Source organism: Heloderma suspectum, chromosome 4, assembly GCF_057233095.1.
Source record: "Heloderma suspectum isolate Gila_16-S chromosome 4, 16-S_ref, whole genome shotgun sequence".
Taxonomy (NCBI): domain Eukaryota; kingdom Metazoa; phylum Chordata; class Lepidosauria; order Squamata; family Helodermatidae; genus Heloderma; species Heloderma suspectum.
The window spans coordinates 112783497-112802164 of record NC_139461.1 but is presented as its reverse complement, the minus strand read 5'-3'; the positions used below and the strand labels follow the sequence as shown (position 1 = coordinate 112802164).

At 45.1% G+C, this 18668-nt stretch overlaps 2 protein-coding genes across 26 annotated transcripts in view; one reads left to right on the top strand and one right to left on the bottom strand.

The window, feature by feature from the left end:
• The window catches only part of LYRM4 (LYR motif containing 4), a 119243-nt gene that overhangs the window by 93795 nt on the left and 6780 nt on the right, over positions 1-18668 (bottom strand). For 4 of the 6 annotated variants that reach the window (XM_084850424.1, XM_084850420.1, XM_084850423.1 and 1 more), the window contains exons 1-2: positions 6923-7025; positions 1529-1649 (exon numbers count right to left, since the gene is read on the bottom strand). In XM_084850424.1, coding sequence (XP_084706550.1) covers positions 1529-1649; positions 6923-7008 — 207 coding nt within the window. In that variant the 5' untranslated portion in view covers positions 7009-7025. Of the gene's footprint in view, positions 1-1528; positions 1650-3505; positions 3714-6922; positions 17858-18668 lie in introns of those variants that run through there. The other 2 variants (XM_084850421.1, XM_084850419.1) reach the window with 2 other exon arrangements.
• The window catches only part of FARS2 (phenylalanyl-tRNA synthetase 2, mitochondrial), a 347910-nt gene continuing 336342 nt past the window's right edge, over positions 7101-18668 (top strand). For 19 of the 20 annotated variants that reach the window (XR_014790247.1, XR_014790242.1, XR_014790249.1 and 16 more), the window contains exons 1-2: positions 7101-7276; positions 9668-9751. The gene's annotated coding sequence lies outside the window, so the exon portion shown is untranslated. The other variant, XM_084850401.1, reaches the window with a different exon arrangement.

Sequence of the window (18668 nt, the reverse complement as noted above, 5' to 3'; positions counted from 1 at the left end):
TTTATTTTCCCAGGAACCAAGTTTTAGCCCACCCAGACTGTATTAGGAATACATGACATCTTTGCAGCAGAAATACAACCATGATGAACGACCTAAAGAACATGCACAACTAAAGACTAAAGAGTACATTCATGGTGCTAAAAGTGTATCATTCAGATAGCTGCTAACTAAAAGTGAAACATCTTGGGTTCTTTATATATAAAAATACAGTGGGAGGCATCCAACATCACGCAAGCAGACTTCTGTTCATGTGATAGAACCTTCCCTTCCTCTCTTCCCCCTGCAGCTCCCCAGATCTGCTCCGGAGGGTCCTTCAACCTGTTAGGGCTGGATACAACCCATTGAGGCACACTGACTTGGAAGCAAGTCCCATGGGAATCAATGGGACTTTATTTATTTATTAAATTTATTAATTGCCCATCTGGCCGGTCACCCAGCCACTCTGGGCGATGTACAACAATAAAAACAGTTCATACAATAAAATTCAACATTAAAAACATCACATTTCTAAAATTACCCTAGCCCACCCCAAATGCCTGCCTGAACAACCATGTTTTTAATGCGTGGTGGAAGCTCATTAAAGAGGGGGCATGGCGGAGATCCCTAGGGAGGGAGTTCCACAGAGTGGGGGCCACCACAGAGAAGGCCCTCTCCCTCATCCTCACCAGCCTAACTGTTCTGGCTGATGGGACAGAGAGAAGAACATGCGAGGCTGATCTTGTTGAGCGGCCTATCTGGTGTTGCTGGAGGCACTCCTTGAGATAGGCTGGGGGAACCGTATAGGTTTTTAAAGGTCAAAACCAACACCTTGAATTTGGCCCGGAAAACAACTGGTAGCCAGTGCAGCTCCTTCAGCACTGGAGTGATGTGATCTCGCCGGCGGCTGCTTTTAATCAGGCGAGCCGCCGCATTCTGTACCAGCTGCAGCTTCTGAACTGTCTTCAAGGGTAACCCCCACTTACTTCCGAGCAATCCTGAATTGGATTGGGCTGTGTGATTACTAATGATTACTTTTCTTTTTAATAAAAGCAGTCCCACGATTGTTGGAATATGCGAGATAAGTACAAAAACAATGGTGTTTTTGCCACTAGCCACAGCTTAGTGATAGAGCATGTGCTTGCTTTTCATCTCAGATTCATTCTATAGTATCTCCCCAATTAAAGGATCTCACACAGCAAGGCTTGGAACACTTCTGTACTTCTGAAAACTTCTGTTCTGGAGGGCCAGTAGTGCTGGAAACTAGACTAATGGTTTGACTCCATACAAGGCACCTTAATATGTTCGTAAGTTCAATGGCCCCAAGAAAAGGAAATCACGCCCTCATCACTGTATAGGGAGGGGTATACAATGTATAGGGGTATACAAACCCATGTATTTGGATTTTTAAAGTCCCAAACTGTATATATTTCCACCAGCCTTATATGAAACTGTATATATTTCATAAGATTTATGTGGAGGGACATAAAAGACTGGAAAAACACACAACATATTTGCAATTTAATTACACTGCTCAAAAAACCATGCTTACCTGCCGCTGTATCATTTCCAGATTACTTTTTGCTTGGTTCACTAGTGTTTCTATTTCTGCAGAATCCTTCACACTTTTGTTTTCTCTGAAAGCATCTCTTATTCTTCTGATGGCATATGTCCTAAGGAAAATTTTAAGAAGAAAAATGAGTGTCCGCTGTCCCAGACATTTGAAATCAAAACTGTAAATTGACTGTAAGGATGCAGAACACTGGGATTTTAAATGATATAGAAAAATGATTTCCTTGACACGAATAATAGTGCCTAGCACTTATATAGTGCTTTATATTGCTATATAAATACATAGTGTGTTACACTTCTTATTTTATGTATTATCATTTATTATATAGCACTTTAGAGCAGCCTTCTCTAACGGTGCCCTCCAGGTGTTTTGAACTATAACTCCCAACATTTCTAACCATTACCCATGCTGGCTGGGGCTAATGGGAATTGAAGCCCAAAACATCTGGAAGGCAATAGGTTAAGGAAGGCTACTTTAGACTGCTTGAAGTGTTTTCCTTGGGTGAACAAGTACTGAGGAAAGATTGGAACACATTTTTAAATAGGATGAATTTTAAACATGTAAAAAACTTCAAAGAATTATCTACACCAGGGGTGTTGAATCTCTTTCAATCTAAGGGCCAAATTCCATTTTGGAAAAGCTCTGCTCCCAGGCTGTGTATGTGTGCATTACAATAGTGAGTGAGGCCGAAGAAAAAAAGGGGTGGTGCAAAAATACCAGCACATTTTAATTTAAAGCTCTTACTGCCAGTAACCCAGCCTTAGGAGAGGCATGCCAACCTTCTGGAATGGGGAAAAAACTGCACAAAAGCCAGGAAACCATCAAGCAATCTGCAGTCAGGGGAAAGGAGGTGGGGCCTTCTGGGGAGCCTTGGAGGGCTGGGCTGGGGCCCCAGCAGGACCAGATTTTGACCCTGGGCCTGAGGTTCTGCACCCCTGAACTACACTTTAAAAATGGAATGGTGCATAGGGTTTTTTCCAGAACAAAAAGCTAATAAATGGCCTGAAATGATCATGATCGGTGTGCACTGGAAGACAAAAGTTGCAATCTTATACATATACACTGGGCATAAACTGCACTCTCCTCAATGAGACTTACTTCTGAGTAGACATGCATAGGATTGCATTGTAAAGCTGCAATCCTAAAACCCATTGAAAGCAGAGGGCCTTACTTCTGCCTAAATATTTTTAGGATTGCACTATAAAAGCACTAAGGCATTATTCAATGTAAACAGGAAAAAGTATAAGACTAACAGCCTGATCCACAGACCAGAGTTATGATTACAGAAAAGGCTTTACCCTTGTGCAAGGAGATGCAGAATCAGGAGGTATGAATGTCCCAACCTTGCACAGATAACTTTACCATGATTGATCTGCCAATGCTAAAAATAGAAGCAGCGTGCAAGCAAAAGCATCTTATTGAAAGCATATGTGTTGGAACAAGCATCAAAACAACCAAATTATTTTGGATTAAAATACCCAACAGAACAAACATAGGATTGGATCTAGGCTTAGCCATACTTAGAGTAGACCCACTGGAACCAATGGGACATAAGTTCATTATGACCCAACCCACAGGATATTACATGGAGCCCGTTTTTATTATCAAGAGACACAAAGCAAATCCCCAGCCCTGAAGACTGAGTGCAAATATGAAAGTTTTCAATATAAGTTATCGATTAAGGGAAGGGATTTTCAGACTAAGGCCTAGCCTTGTGCAATACAAGTAAAAGCCTTGTATGGCTTTTAACAAAAATGTGGACCACAATCCAGCCCGCTCTTGGCTCAGTGCCTGCATGGGGAGGATACACTCTAGCTGAAGCACTTGCAATGAACAGAGGGGGAGGACTGGACTGGTATATAGGAGGCGTGCACATTTTTCCTAATGGGCCGCTGCTCTGTCTGTGTGGATGCTGACGAGGGAGGAACAGGCCTCTATTGAATGTTTGGAAATCACCTAGGCGCAGATGCTGCACTCACAGTGGAGTGGATCATGCCCTTGGTGATTAAGTGTGGCTTCAGAAAATCATTTCCTAATCTCAGTCATAGCTGTACTTTATCTCTGTGAGAAGCCCTTATACACATCTCTGGCTCCAGCCTCATGCTCTTGCTTTGCACTTCAACTGTGTTATCTTCCATGTTGGAACACACTTCAGCACCACCTGCTGCATCCAGGCGCCAAAAACAAGGAAGAAAAACAAAAGCAATTAAAAACTTGAAGAGAGCAAGATACCAAATAATAAATGCTTTCATTTAAGTTTCACAAACTTAAGCTTAGAAGAGAGCCTGCAGTGGCTCTGCAGATACAACAACGACAACAATGTTATTCATGCCACTAATTGGAACAGCAGTTCTGGTTAGGCCATTCATGGCATTACATCAAATACTTCTGATATTCAGATCAAGTGTATGCGTAGCACAGTAAAACGCCTCTCTAAATATACTGTGCCAGAAGGCTCATTGCTAGCAACAGAGCTAAAATTCACATGCATGTTGAAATTCCCAGCTGTCCAAAAACAATGCCAGTTCCACTCCGGCTGTGACTGTGAAAACAATAGGAGATACAAAGCACATAGGATTTGCAGACTTCCATGTCATAGGGTATGTCTTCACCGAACGTGTGAGCGAGTCTTAAAAAGGTACCATACCTTTTGTATATCTCCAGGTGGCATCAGCCACTCACAAGCATTCTGTGGAGCTAATGCTACTTAAAGCTAAGGTTGGGGCCACACCACATCCCTAATCCTTTTGGGTTTGTGAGCACATTTGCGATTTGGAGAAAGTGTTGTGGGCACTCTCACAAAATGGCTGCCATGGGGACAGGGCCTGCCCATTCATTCAAATGGCTGCCATCATGGGCACGGCTGGTTGCAAAAACACTAATTTCCCAGAAGGCAAACTGGTGAGACTAAAAGAAAAGTAACTTGTCCAAGAACCTACATACTAGGCAGAGGTAGGGTCTGAGCTCCAAATCAGAAAACCACTCTTTTGAACCCAAATAAATATGGTCCTGGAGGGCAGCCCTTCACTTTCAAATATGCCAGCCTCCCCGGTAAAGCAATAATGATAATTTTTAAAAATCTTAAGAAATAAAATAAAAATCAGGAGGGAACCTGGCGGGGACCAGAGAAGTGTCCATGGGCACCACGTTGGAGACCCTAGGCATAGGTGGACTTTGTGCCCAAAGTCAGTGCAATTATGCAGCATGTTCCAATGGATTTAAGCAATCTCAGCTGTGTAGGAACATAGGAAGCTGCCTTATTCCGAGTCAGACTATTGGTCTACCTTGCTCAGCACTGTCAATGCTCGCTGGCACTGGCTCTCCAGGGGTTGACGCAGGATGCTTTCTTAGCCCCTACCTAGAAATGCCGGGAATTGAACCTGACCTTGTGTGTGCAGAGCATGTGCTCTACCAGTGAGCTTTGCCCTCACACACCTTGAGAAGCAAATGGGCAATTTGCTTTAAACAGCCCCCCCCCCATTTATATATGCCGATTTTCTTCAGTGGAGTTCATGTTAGCAAATACAGGGTTTCAAGGCAGTCTACCATCCATTAATGAATATGAACTTGAGCACGCTCCGGGAGAGAGCGCAGGACAGGAAGGCCTGGCGTGCTATGGTCCATGGGGTCACGAACAGTCGGACACGACTGAACGACTGAACAACAACAACCATCCATTAATCTTTGTAAACCACCTAGAGAGCTTTGGCTATGGGGCAATATAGAAATGTAATAAATAATACTAATACTAATAATCCAGGCAGTGACCAGCCCTGCTTAGTTTCAGCATGGTTGCTGCATTATAGGCCTTCAGATCATGGAACTCGCCACCCCCGCCCCGCCCAGCAATTATGACAGATATCATATGACAGAACACGTTCATTGATATTCTGGGTCCCTGCTTTTCAGGCAGGAAGCACAGAGATTGATTGGCAGATGATGGGAGCCTCAGGCTGCAACAGAGTACCCACTTACCTTCTGAGTAGATATGGATACTCATGGATTGCACTGCCAGAGTACTAATGAATGCCAACGATATTATGCCATCCCTTGTTAAGAAGCAAGGCTCTCTGTGTGCTAATTAATAGAAGACTGTGCTGCAACTTTAAATCCCCTGATGCAACAGACCAGGGAGTGTATTGAGGCATGCCAACCACATTACATATGAGGTAGCTCAAACTGTTTTGAAAGATGTGTACTTCTGGATGGAGGGCTCCCAGTGCTACCAATCAAAAAACACTCCGCAGCTTTTCCATCTTAACCTCCTTAATGGATTTTTTTTGTGAAAAGTAAAAAGATGGAAGATGCAGTGGGAAAACACAGGACGGTTACAGGGACAAGGTGATTGCATGAAAAAAGCCTTGTCTGGAACTGCCCCAGGCCTTTCATGACCAAGACATCCTACCATATCCGCATATTTTTTAAAGGCACACATTTTCTCTTGTAATACGTAAACAAACCCTAAGGGTGCAGTCCTATGCACACTTCCCTGGAGACGTTCCATTGAACATAGAGTTTACTTCTAAGTATAAGTGGACTGGGCTGCTCAAAGCATTTGAAAAAAAAAAAAATTATGTGAAAATCTAATGCTTAAGATATGGCTTTGAAACAAAGGTTAAAGGCTTTGCTGGTATGCACACCATCTTAAAGAAAAACTGGGGAAAACCCTTTAAACCAGGGGTGGGCAACTTACGACCTTCCAGATGTTTTGGCCTGCTACAACTCCCATCATCCCTCACCACTGGCCATTGTCTATGTTGGCTAGGGAAGAGGGAAGTTGTAAGCTAAAAATCCGATGAGCCACAAATGGCCCACCCCTGCTTTCCAATACACTTGCAGGACTGGTGCATTAAGAGGCAACAAATGCACATTCTGTCTTTTTATGTCAGAGCTGCACCCCAGTCCCATGGATTTCTATCCTGCTTTTCTAAATGGCAGGGCAGGCTACAGCGTTATTATTTTAGAATAAAGCCCAATAAGGTCTCCATGGTTACAAGCTTCAGCAGACTTACTAGAAAGCAAAGGAAAAAAAGAACACAAAACATGGGAAGGAGAAAAAAAAAACCCTTACGTACAAAATATAACATTTCAAAAGAAAGAAAGAAAGAAAGAGCAAACACCCCCACCCGTAGTTTAAATCAGGTTTGGCTGCGATCACGACAAAAAATAAATCAACAAAACTACGAAAGCTGATGCCAGAATAAGGAGCTACAAGCCACCGTTATTTATGTACGGGTGTTAAAATAAAGGCTGCCACCCTACGCACGTTTAATTCGGGCGTAAGCTCCCCTGCGCTCAGTAGGGCCGGCTTCCGAGTAAGCGCGGGGAGGGGTCGGGCTAGAAGCCTGCGACACCAGGGCGAAACTTCCCTACCTGTACCCGTAGGCAGTGAAGCCCTGGCTCTCCCGCAGCAGGGCCCGGTAGAGCCGCAGCACCTGAGCCCGCCTGGACGCTGCCATGTTGTAAACACTCCGCCGGGCCTCCCGGCAAGGCCCCTGCGCCTCTGCAGCCTCGGTCGGAGCCTGACTCCGGAAGCGGCCGGGACGAGCGCGGAGCTCCGCGGCGGCTGCGCGGGAAGGAGCGAGCCGGGTTCTGCGTGGGGGGCCGTGAGGCCGCTGGCCGCGTCGGGGCTCGGCCGCACCGGCGGCCCCCCCGAGCGCGTCAGGCGCGGGCCGGGCAGCTTCTGCGCCCAGTCCGCGAGCCTCGCCTGGGGAGGAGAAAGGGAAGGTGAGTCGGGGGAGGCTGCCGCGGCGGGCGCGCGGTGTCAGTGAGCGTGGAGGCGCTGGGTCGCGGGGATGGGGCCCCAGTCACAGGCCGGGCAGCAAAGACGTGCATTTTTCTCCGTCGCTTCCACCGGCTCGTCCTTGTCAAAAACCTAATTTAAAAAACCTAAAGGCCTAATTCTGCCAAAGATCCTCCGGGCCGGAGTACTCCAAAGCACCTCGCGCAAAACGTTCGCTTAGCGAGCTGCGGTGCCATGACGATGCCTCAAGCACACGTGCGTTCCCGAGCGCCCCGTTGAAAAGGCGCACCAGCTCCTTTCACAAGTTTTGCGGGTCCCGCTTCATCGATGTCGCCGCGCCTCCAGCTACCGCGGGGGAAGACGCTCCTCAACTTGCATACCGTGGCGCTGGGCCGTGCTGTCCGGCCACTAGAATTGGGATGCGGTTGGTGACAGTCAGAGAGTAGGACCCCTTCCCACGTTACTATGAACTCATGTAGAGGGGGACGCGGGCGTTGCCCCCCTACATGTGTTCAGCGTAACCTGTGAAAGGAAAGAAAGAAACTAGGTTCTGTGTGTGCGACTGGGAACGTGGTGTATTGCAGTGTCTCTGTTTGTGCATACAGTTCCTACATGAATAGGGTGTGTGTATGTGGGAAGCCTGTAGTTCGTAAGAAAAAAAACATCGCATTAGGCCAACTCAAGGTCACAAAAATCAAACCTCTGTGATATCCAGATCTCTTCATCAGGTGAGATGTCGCCCCCTCCCCCCAAAAGTGGGGGTGGGGGGAAGAGAAGGAAAGTGTTGAAGATAAAGCCTACATGGTCACAGTAAGCATCTACTGAATGTGAATATCTACTGTGAATATCTTAAGACATTCAAAATATGGGGCAGAGCCATCAGGTGTGACCCCCCCATATATACTCATTGCCACACATGAACAGCCCTACTATATAACCCTTCTTTCTGCATTACCTGCCCCAGTTTTCCCCAACATGGTGCCCCCCCCCCATAGCATGCTTGCAGGAAATGATGCAAGATGCAAGTTGCAAGTCCCAACACATTTGGAGGCCACCACTTGGGGAAGGCTAACCTATCCACTTGCCCGGAACTGTCCCCCATCTTTGAAGCTGGCAAGATCAGAGGCAAGTCTTGTCAGTTTCTCAAAAAATCTGCCTCTACTCTTAGGTGAAACTGACAAGGTGGTAGGCAGGGCAACTTTTCACTGCCACTTCCTCTTCTGTCCCGCAGAGTGGGCTGCCTGGAGGGGGATAGAGGTCTGAACTGATTGCTTGCAGAAAGCTTTTGAAATTTGGTCAAGGGTCACATGAAATTAAGCAAAAAGATGCTTGTGGTTTTATGGCCGTAGATTACTGACTCCTAATTTAGAGGCATCAGCTACATAGTTTTCACATGTGTGTGGTTTCTTATAGTACAAAACTAGTATAAACCACTCATGGAGTGGCTGAGGCTTGCAGGGCCTGTGCCTGAAGCTGGCTTGACACAAGGATATTTTGTGTATATGCACGTGTTGCATGCACGTATGCACACATTGTTGTCTTTCCCTTAATTTTTTTTAATTTTAAAAAAGTTACTTAACTTTTAAAAAAATATTTTGAAGTTTTATAGCAAATAACACGTGTTTAAAAGTATAGGCATCCTTAATACAATGCATGAATTGATATGAGATAGTATTTTTCCCTTCGTCCGGGAGCTCCATGCAAATATGATGACATATGCTTCCATTTTGTTGAAGTAATTGTTTGAACTCATTCTGTTCATATTGTTTTAATTGTTGTTGTTTTTCTTGAAACATTAAAAACTTGTTAAGGGAGCATCTGGTGGGGGCATAGGATAGTTCGGTTTCTTGGCTCCAAGGTCGGAGACAGGGCTCCAACCTTGAAGGCAGGAAATCACGCTCCCCACCCCCTCCCCCTTGTAGCCAGCACAGGGAGAACCATGCTGGCTACCTCTCCGTGCTCAGTAAACAGAGCCTGGAGATGGGGAAAAGGGGTGTTCTGGGTGCAGGGAAGAGTCTGGGGCGGTTGCGATACAACATATCCTGTAGCCGCCCCAGCCTCCTTCCGTCTCCCTCTGTGGCACCGCTGCTAGATGGGCAAAATTGCCCATCTAGCAGAAATGCAGGGCAGCCGGAGATCACCTCCCACCCTTTGTTGGATACTTGGCAGCCTCCGAGTTCAGAGGCTGCTGGCAGTCTACATTGGGCTGTGCCCTAAAAGAAGCATTGTCCAGAATGCAACCAAAAAAATGCAACAAAACAGTGTTTCCATAATTTCTATAAAAAGAATCATTGTTGTACCCCATTTGCCTTGTGAATGTCTACAAAAATGAACATTATTTTTCCTTTTCTCTTTCTGCCCCCACCGCTCTTTAGACATGTCTTGTGTTTACAGCAACTGATAATCCCAACTGCTTCTTACAGACCTATGACCTGCTGGGGACTCTTTCCTAACTTCAGGTAAGTATGCATGTTTTCAACTACAATTTTGTACAATAAAACCAGTACAAACATAGGCTTCTATATTGTTGGGGCTTATCCTGTTCTGCGAGCTTTTCTATATAGATAAGCCATAGAAACCACATTTCCATTAATTTGTATGTATTGTTGGCCTTGGTAACATGTTACTTGATGTGTTTGTTTTTCCATCAGGGATATATCCCACATCTTCACCTTCCACTGAACCTAACATGGTGTAGTGTACTGTTTCCATTGGCAGCAGGTGCTGTGGTTATTGGCATATAGCTAATGACTCCTTTATGCAGGCAGGTTTTTGTTGTTGTTTATTTGTTCAGTCGCTTCCGACTCTTCGTGACTTCATGAACCAGCCCACGCCAGAGCTTCCTGTCGGCCGTCGCCACCCTCAGCTCCCCCAAGGTGGAGTCTGTCACCTCCAGAATATCATCCGTCCATCTTGCCCTTGGTCGGCCCCTCTTCCTTTTGCCTTCCACTTTCCCTAGCATCAGCATCTTCTCCAGGGTATCCTGTCTTCTCATGATGTGGCCAAAGTACTTCAGTTTTGCCTTTAATATCATTCCCTCATGTGAGCAGTCGGACTTTATTTCCTGGAGTATGGACTGGTTTGATCTTCTTGCAGTCCAAGGCACTCTCAGAATTTTCCTCCAGCCCCACAGTTCAAAAGCATCTCTCTTCCTTCGCTCAGCCTTCCTTATGGTCCAGCTCTCGCAGCCATAGGTTACTACGGGGAATACCATTGCTTGAACTATGCGGACCTTTGTTGTCAGTGTGATGTCTCTGCTCTTCACTATTTTATCAAGATTTGTCATTGCTGTCCTCCCAAGAAGTAAACGTCTTCTGATTTCCTGGCTGCAGTCAGCGTCTGCAGTAATCTTTGCGCCTAGAAAGACAAAGTCTGTCACTGCCTCCACTTTTTCTCCCTCTATTTGCCAGTTATCAGTCAAGCTGGTTGCCATAATCTTGGTTTTTTTGAGGTTGAACTGCAACCCAGCTTTTGCACTTTCTTCTTTCACCTGCGTCATGAGGTTCCTCAGCTCCTCCTCGCTTTCAGCCATCAAAGTGGTATCATCTGCACATCGGAGATTGTTAATGTTTCTTCCCATGATTTTAACTCCAGCCTTGGCTTCATCAAGCCCAGCACGTCGCATGATGTGTTCTGAGTACAGGTTGAATAGGTAGGGTGAGAGTATACAACCCTGCCGTACTCCTTTCCCAATCTTAAACCAGTCTGTTGTTCCGTGGTGTGTTCTTACCGTTGCTACTTGGTCATTATACAGATTCCTCAGGAGGCAGACAAGATGACTTGGTATCCCCATACTACCAAGAACTTGCCACAGTTTGTTATGATCCACACAGTCAAAGGCTTTAGAATAGTCAATAAAACAGAAATAGATGTTTTTCTGAAACTCCCTGGCTTTCTCCATTATCCAGCCGATATTGGCAATTTGGTCTCTAGTTCCTCTGCCTTTTCGAAACCCAGCTTGTACACCTGGCAATTCTCGTTCCATGAATTGCTGGAGTCTACCTTGCAAGATCTTGAGCATTACCTTACTGGCATGTGAAATTAGTGCCACTGTTCAATAGTTTGAACATTCTTTGGTACTTCCCTTTTTTTGGTATGGGGATATAAGTTAATCTTTTCCAATCTGATGGCCATTCTTGTGTTTTCCAAATTTGCTGGCATATGGCATGCATCACTTTGACAGCATCATCTTGCAAGATTTTAAACAGTTCAGCTGGGATACCGTCATCTCCTGCTGCCTTGTTATTAGCAATGCTTCTTAAGGCCCATTCAACCTCACTCTTCAGGATGTCTGGCTCTAGCTCACTGACCACACCGTCAAATCTATCCCCGATATTATTATCCTTCCTATACAGATCTTTCGTATATTCTTGCCACCTTTTCTTGATCGCTTCTGTTAGGTCCTTGCCATCTTTGTTTTTGATCATACCCATTTTTGCCTGGAATTTACCTCCGATGTTTCTAATTTTCTGGAAGAGGTCTCTTGTCCTTCCTATTCTATTATCTTCTTCCGCTTCCACGCATTGCTTGTTTAAAAATAATTCCTTATCTCTTCTGGCTAACCTCTGGAATTTTGCATGTAATTGGGCATATCTCCCCCTATCACTGTTGCCTTTTGCTTTCCTTCTTTCTTGGGCTGCTTCCAGTGTCTCAGCAGACAGCCATCTTGCCTTCTTGGTTTTCTTTTTCTTTGGGACATTTTTTGTTGCCGCCTCCTGAACAATGTTGCAAACTTCTGTCCATAGTTCTTCTGGGACCCTATCTACTAAATCTAGTCCCTTAAATCTATTCTTCACCTTTACTACATATTCATTAGGAATATTAATGAGCTCATATCTAACTGATCTGTGGGTCTTCCCTATTCTCTTTAGTCTGATTCTAAATTGTGCAATAAGAAGTTCATGATCTGAACTACAATCAGCTCCAGGTCTTGTTTTTACCAACTGCATAGATGTCCGCCACCTTTGGCTACAAAGGATGTAGTCAATCTGATTTCGGTGTCGACCGTCTGGTGAAGTCCATGCTTAAAGTCGTCTCTTAGGTTGTTGGAAGAGAGTGTTTGCTATGCACAGTGAGTTGTCGTGGCAAAATTCTATCAGCCTATGTCCTGCTTCATTTTGTTCTCCCAGACCATGCTTGCCTGTAATTCCAGGTGTCGTTTGACTACCCACCTTAGAATTCCAGTCTCCTATAATGAAAATAACATCTTTTTTTGGCGTACTATCCAGTAGGTGCTGCAGATCCTCATAGAACTGATCTACTTCTGCTTCTTCAGCATCTGTGGTTGGGGCGTATATTTGGATCACTGTGATGTTAAATGGCTTACCCTGAATTCGAATTGAGATAATTCTGTCATTTTTTGGATTGTATCCAAGCACTGCTTTAGCCACTTTATTATTAATTATGAAGGCTACTCCATTTCTTCTGTGGTCCTCTTGTCCACAGTAGTAGATCTGGTGGTCATTTGATGTGAAGTGGCCCATTCCGGTCCATTTCAGTTCACTGACACCCAAAATGTCTACATTTAATCTTGACATCTCCCCAATAACCACATCCAATTTGCCCTGGCTCATAGATCTTACATTCCAGGTTCCTATGGTGTGTTGATCTTTAGAACATCGGCTTCGTCGTTCACCACCAGCACCATCGGCTGCTAGCCGTCCTTTTGGCTTTGAGCTAGCTGCGTCATCACATCTGGGGCTAGTTGAACTTATCCTCTGTTCCTCTCCAGTAGCATTTTGACCATCTTCTGACCTGGGAGTCCCATCTTCCGATGGTATACCGACATATCTCTGGTTGTACTGATCCATTTAGTTTTCATGGCAAGAAGACTGGGGTGGGTTGCCGTTTCCTTCCCGAGGGATCGTATTTAGTCTGACCTTTCTACCATGACCTTCCCGTCCTGGGTGTCCCTTCACGGTTTAGCTCATGATGTCATTGAGGTGCTCAAGCTCCAGCACCACGACAAGGTAATGATCTCCTTTGCTGAAGCAGGCAGGTTTATTCTTCCTCATTTGCTACATTTGATAATATTATTTTTGGAGAAAGTTCCAAGTGAAAATCTGTTGCATCCTTCATTTTGTGTGTTATTTCTAACCAGAATGGCTGGACCTTGAATGAATCCAAATACAGAGCTATAAACCTCCAATACAGCCCAGTTCAATCCATTCATGTATTAAGTAAACATGCAATACAATTCTACGCAGGTTTACTCAGATGTAAATCTCATAGAGTTAAATGGGATTTACTTTCTAGTGATTGTATTTAGGATTGAAGACTTATTTTCCTCTTACTGTTCCAATTCCCTTTCAGTCTTCCTGAAACAGGGGCAAATGGGTGACAAGAGAGAGGGGTGAGGAGGGGGCAGGGGTGGTTGGTGGAGGGAAGTTAGATGGAGATGGAAAGGCTAGGAGAGTTAGTGCCAGAGGACGCAGAAGCAATAGGGCCCAGGGAAAAGGAGATATAGAAAGCAGAAATGCCAAGAGGGTGAGGATTAGAAGAAACCAAGGCCAAGGAAGAAGTGACAAAGCCTGCTGAGAGTAGCAAAGGCAGACAGGAGGTGGCTTTAACCCACCTAGAGTTCATCTATGTTGTCATGTATTTATACATTAGCCTTCTCCAAACTTCTATACATTAGCCCTCCAGATGTTTTGGACTAAGGGCAGTATCCAATACTGCCATTGTGCTCCTGGTCGATCGGTTGCACGAGCGGGACCCACTGCTTGCGCAATAGAAAGCTAGTGATTCAAAAGGCAAACCCCCAAACAAGTGGAAATGCTTGTTTCTAGATCAGGACAGGTCAGCAGAGCTTCCTCCTGCAAGCTCTGCTGATCTGCCCCATTCTCGAAACAAACGTTTTTGCCAGTTTCTGGTTCTTTTTTAAACCACTAGGTCCCCGTTGCGCTAGCAGTGTCCCCTCTCTGGTTTGTGGGCAGACTTGGATACCACCCTGTAACTCACAGCATTCCTGAGTGCTGGCCATGCTGTCTGGGGCTGATGGGAGTTGAAGTCCAACATATCTGGAGGGCATCAGGATGAGGAAAGCTGCTATACATATTCCTGGCATCAATGGGTATCTTCAGTGATGGAATGTAATAGCATCAGTGCATTGCAGATTAAAATTTGCTCTTGTCAATAGCATCTGGGGCTGTAAACTGTGTATGTTAGAAGGAGGTGTTGTGCTTATCTGCTGTAATTGCATGGTTGGTTAGAGTTTCAGCTGAGAGCTGGTTCTAACTGGGACTACTTCAAGTTTCTCAGTGCAGTTATGAAGAATGGGAAGGTAACAATCAGATCCTTGAACCTCTAGACCTCTGGTGCCCCCCAGATGGAGAATTAGTTTCTGTTTGGTCCTGCTCTGCACAACAGGAACCTGGTTGGGTCTTCTCCTTGCTTTTTATGAAACTTCAGGAGAAGTGAGCAATTTGAAGAGGATGTAAAAACATAGCCATCTGGCATACTTAATAATAGTCTAAAGCTGTAGCAGCAGACTAATGAATTTGAACATAATACCTGCAGAGATCATGGAAGTGTGTGGATGGAAGCAGCTGTTGCATTCTCTAGGGCATACTTGTAATATTGTCATATGCTGCTTAAATTATTTTTTGCTATGGGTCCTTTCAGTTTTATGACATAATACTTGGCTCTTGGGGAGAGGCAGTGTAAGCATGTGTTTCTCTGATATTTAGTTATTCACAGTGGTTTTATTTTTCATGTGTGCTTGAGTGATCATTGACTTTCATTGTTGTTGTTGTTCAGTCGTTGTGTCCAGCTCTTCGTGACCCCATGGACGATAGCACGCCAGGCCTTCGTGTCATCCGCTCTCATCATAATTCGTGTCATCATAATTATTTTCATTTAGTATTGTTGTTTTTCTGGCTTTTAAAAAGCAATGAAAAATTTCCTCCCTCTTCTTGTTGCTTGAGTGTTCTCTGATGGGTATCATATGTTGCTAGCAACAGTGGACAAAGCTGCACAGCACTAGGACTAGCTCAGAATCCTTCACAAAAACATATACGGATGCAAAGGTGTGTCCAGGTGAAAACCTCTGACATTCCTAATTGGGTACTTTAGTGCTTACCTGGCTGTGTGAGTGATAACAGCCCCATGGCAAGGCACATGCCTCTTTCTCTTGAAGAAACCTCCAAAGTTTACTGCAAGAAGCTACTTGTAGGGAGAACTCAGCTGACACTGGTCTCTATCAGCATGGGGGCCAGTGGGGGTTGTGGCGGTAGTGCCAGCTGCAGCACATCGCATGTCTGACTCTGTGCTACCGTAACTGAACTCCAGGATTTCTTAGAGCCAAGCCCTCCACTGTGCCAGCTGCAGTGACTGCTGGTGTTTCTGCCAGCCAGCTTCATGGAGCTGGCTGGCTGATAGATTCATTACAGTTGTAGGTAGGCTTGCGGGAGGGGATGGCAAAGAGAGAGAGAAGTATAGTGGGTCTCCTCTTTCTCTCTCCCTCTTTCTGTTCCACCACATCTACCTACAGTTTCGGCTATTGGGTGGTATAATGATGTATATAATATATACATTATATATAATATATACATTATATAATAAATAAAGCACGGATGGGCAGCGCATGGCCCGTGGACCACATGCAGCTCCAGTCTTCTGGTGGTGTGGCCCCCACTGCTGGCCAAAATATCAGTGGATTGCCACCAAATTTTGGCAGCAAACCACTACGGAGGCATAAAAAGGACAAACTGAGTTTGAATGCAAGTTAAATTTGTCGTTTCTAAGCTTCTGTAGCAGTTTGCTGCTGAAATTCGGTGGCGCATGGCTGATTTTTTTTTTGCTGCCGCCACACCAACACATTTTGGCAGTGCAGCAGCAGCCAACAGGTAGTTCATTGGGTGGAAAGTGACACCTGCCCCCCCAATTACCCAACCCTGACTTACCAGTTGCCATTGATATTAATAATTATTACCTGTAGTCCAGGCAGAATTTTTTGCAAGATGTTCTGTTCTTGCGTGAAGCTTATTGTGAGGTGTTAATTTGTCAATTGTAATTTCCAGCCTGTTGGCTCTGTATTTCCTCCCCCCGCCCCACTTGTTTCAGTAATGTGTTGAATAAATAGCAAAGTTTGCTAATGTAAAATAGATTCCTGTAGAACTGTGTTAGGCTGTGTTTTACTCCACCCCCACCCCTGGCATTAAAAACAAGCCTTGAATGGCTTGAAGAAATAAAAAAAGCAAAGGAAAAGAGGGTCTATCAATTGGATATTAAATTTTAAAAGACATTTGTCTGGAATGTTATATCTAACACAGAGATGTCAAAATCAAATGAGTTCTCTGCAAAAATAACAAATGACTGAAACTAGCAGTCTCCGCTAGTCAATAAATCATCTCTTCCTAATAACAAAAAGAAGTATTTCAGTTTCCCTCACATTAATTTCTCTGTAGGTGGTGCTTTGACACGACTGTGTTAGAAGCAGGTTGGATGCAACAGAACTGAACACCAGTGAGCTCTTAGTTTGGTCTGAATTTCTCAGATCTCTGGTTGTCCTTCCCTGCGCCCTTGCCATTAGCCCCCCATTTTCTGCTTTCCTCCAAACCACTTCCAATTTTATTTTTGAAAGGCGCTGGTCTCACCATTACCTAAAGATCTGCGAGAACAATATTCACTTTTGTCTCAGAGTTGGGCACATTCTCAGAAGTAGCTTTGCTGTCTGTCCCTTCTCTTCCTCAATATAGGTGAAAAACCTTCTGAGAGTTTATTTTAGTGGATGTAAGAGAATGAAAAGGTGGGATGTGTCAGGGAGGAGAGACCCTAAATCTGAAGCTGGTTTTGTTGTATGCTACAAAGGCAGGCTAGTTCAAAATTCTTATTGCTGAGGCTTGATGTTTCTTTATTTGAAAATTGGTTTAAGATTCCCAAGCAATGAACGGTGCAGCTAGGTAATTTTAGTCCCTGGAATTAATGGTCCTAGGGTGCAATCTTATGCATGTTTAGACAGAAAAAAGTCCTGCAGCTCCCAGCAGTCCCCAGCCCCAGAACCACTTCCCCTCGAAACAGGGTCCCAGCTGCTTTCAAATAAAAGTGGGCAGATTAGGCATGCTTTTTTTTTTTTTTTTAAGCATAGCATGTCATTTGGTTCCAAGTTCTACAACTGCAGCAGCAGGAAGGACATAACCTCTGTCCTGGCATGACCCACGCAGAGAAGCACTGTTCCGCGGCAGCAATTTACTTCACCCAAGAGCAGCATCTCGGTAGCAGTTGTTGGTCCCCTGTGTTTGCAGAAATCGCTGCAAGGGAAGCAGGGCTTGTGGGTGAGATGTTACTTCCTCCATGTGGATGCATCTATGGGAATGCTGTTCATGTAGGCCTTGAATCAAACTGTTTTCCTGTCACAGCATTCGCACTTCCTGCTCCATTAGAGATAGGCTTGTGGTGCTGTGTGAAAACTAGGCAGTGCCAATATCCAGTCACTACTACATGCATCTTCCCAGCAGGCCTGCTGTATTTACTGTCCTGGGGGCATCTCTGGGGAGTTGTGGACTTCAGCAGTGCCTGAATCTCCTGTGAGATTTGGGAGACCCATGAATGCTCCTTTGAGATTTCTAAAGGAAGAAGTGGATGAAAGAAAAATAATATGAAAAAAATATCCCCAGCTGGGGTGAGGAGGGTATACATCAGAACCCTTTAAAAGTGCTTCTCTTTTTAGATGCTTCATCCCTATGGCACCCGTGCCCCCATCATGTTTAAAGTTACGCGTGTTCTGTTTTGTGCAAAGCTGAATGTGGTGATAATAACCTCAGAGCCTATGTTCACAAAATTGCACCAATGGGAATTAGTCTTTGTGATTTGGAACGGGTCCAGCAAATGCTTTCTCTGTAGGAAACAGCTCCTGCAAATGCCCTAGTTCTGGTGGTTAGACCATTGCCTGTCATCCAGCTTTGGTTTCTGCACAAGATTCCATGCAAAAATTGTTTATTAACATCACTTATCAGGGCCAGCCCAAGACATCTGGCTGCCTCAGGCAATGGTGGTGACTGCTCTGTTCCATGCACCTTGCCGTTGCATTAGCACTTCCTGCTACATCCATGTACTTAGAAGCTGAGCGCACTGGCAGTTGAATCTTGCTTCAGCATTGGCAAGGGGGCAGCATCCTCTGTTGCACTGGAGGGCAGCAGGCTAGCTTATGGGGTGCAGGAGGGACTACGAGGCACCCACAGCTCTGTCCTCCAGTACCTTGCCACAGCTCCCTGTCTGCCAGTATCGGTTGCCTGAGGCAACCACCTCACTCTGCCTAGTGGTAGGGCCTGCACTGTGTAGCATGATCATGGATGCAACATGTAATTATGCTCAATGTCAGATTCAGGGTTTTGAGGGCCCTTGGGCAAGACACCTGCATAGGGCCCCTCCCTCAGG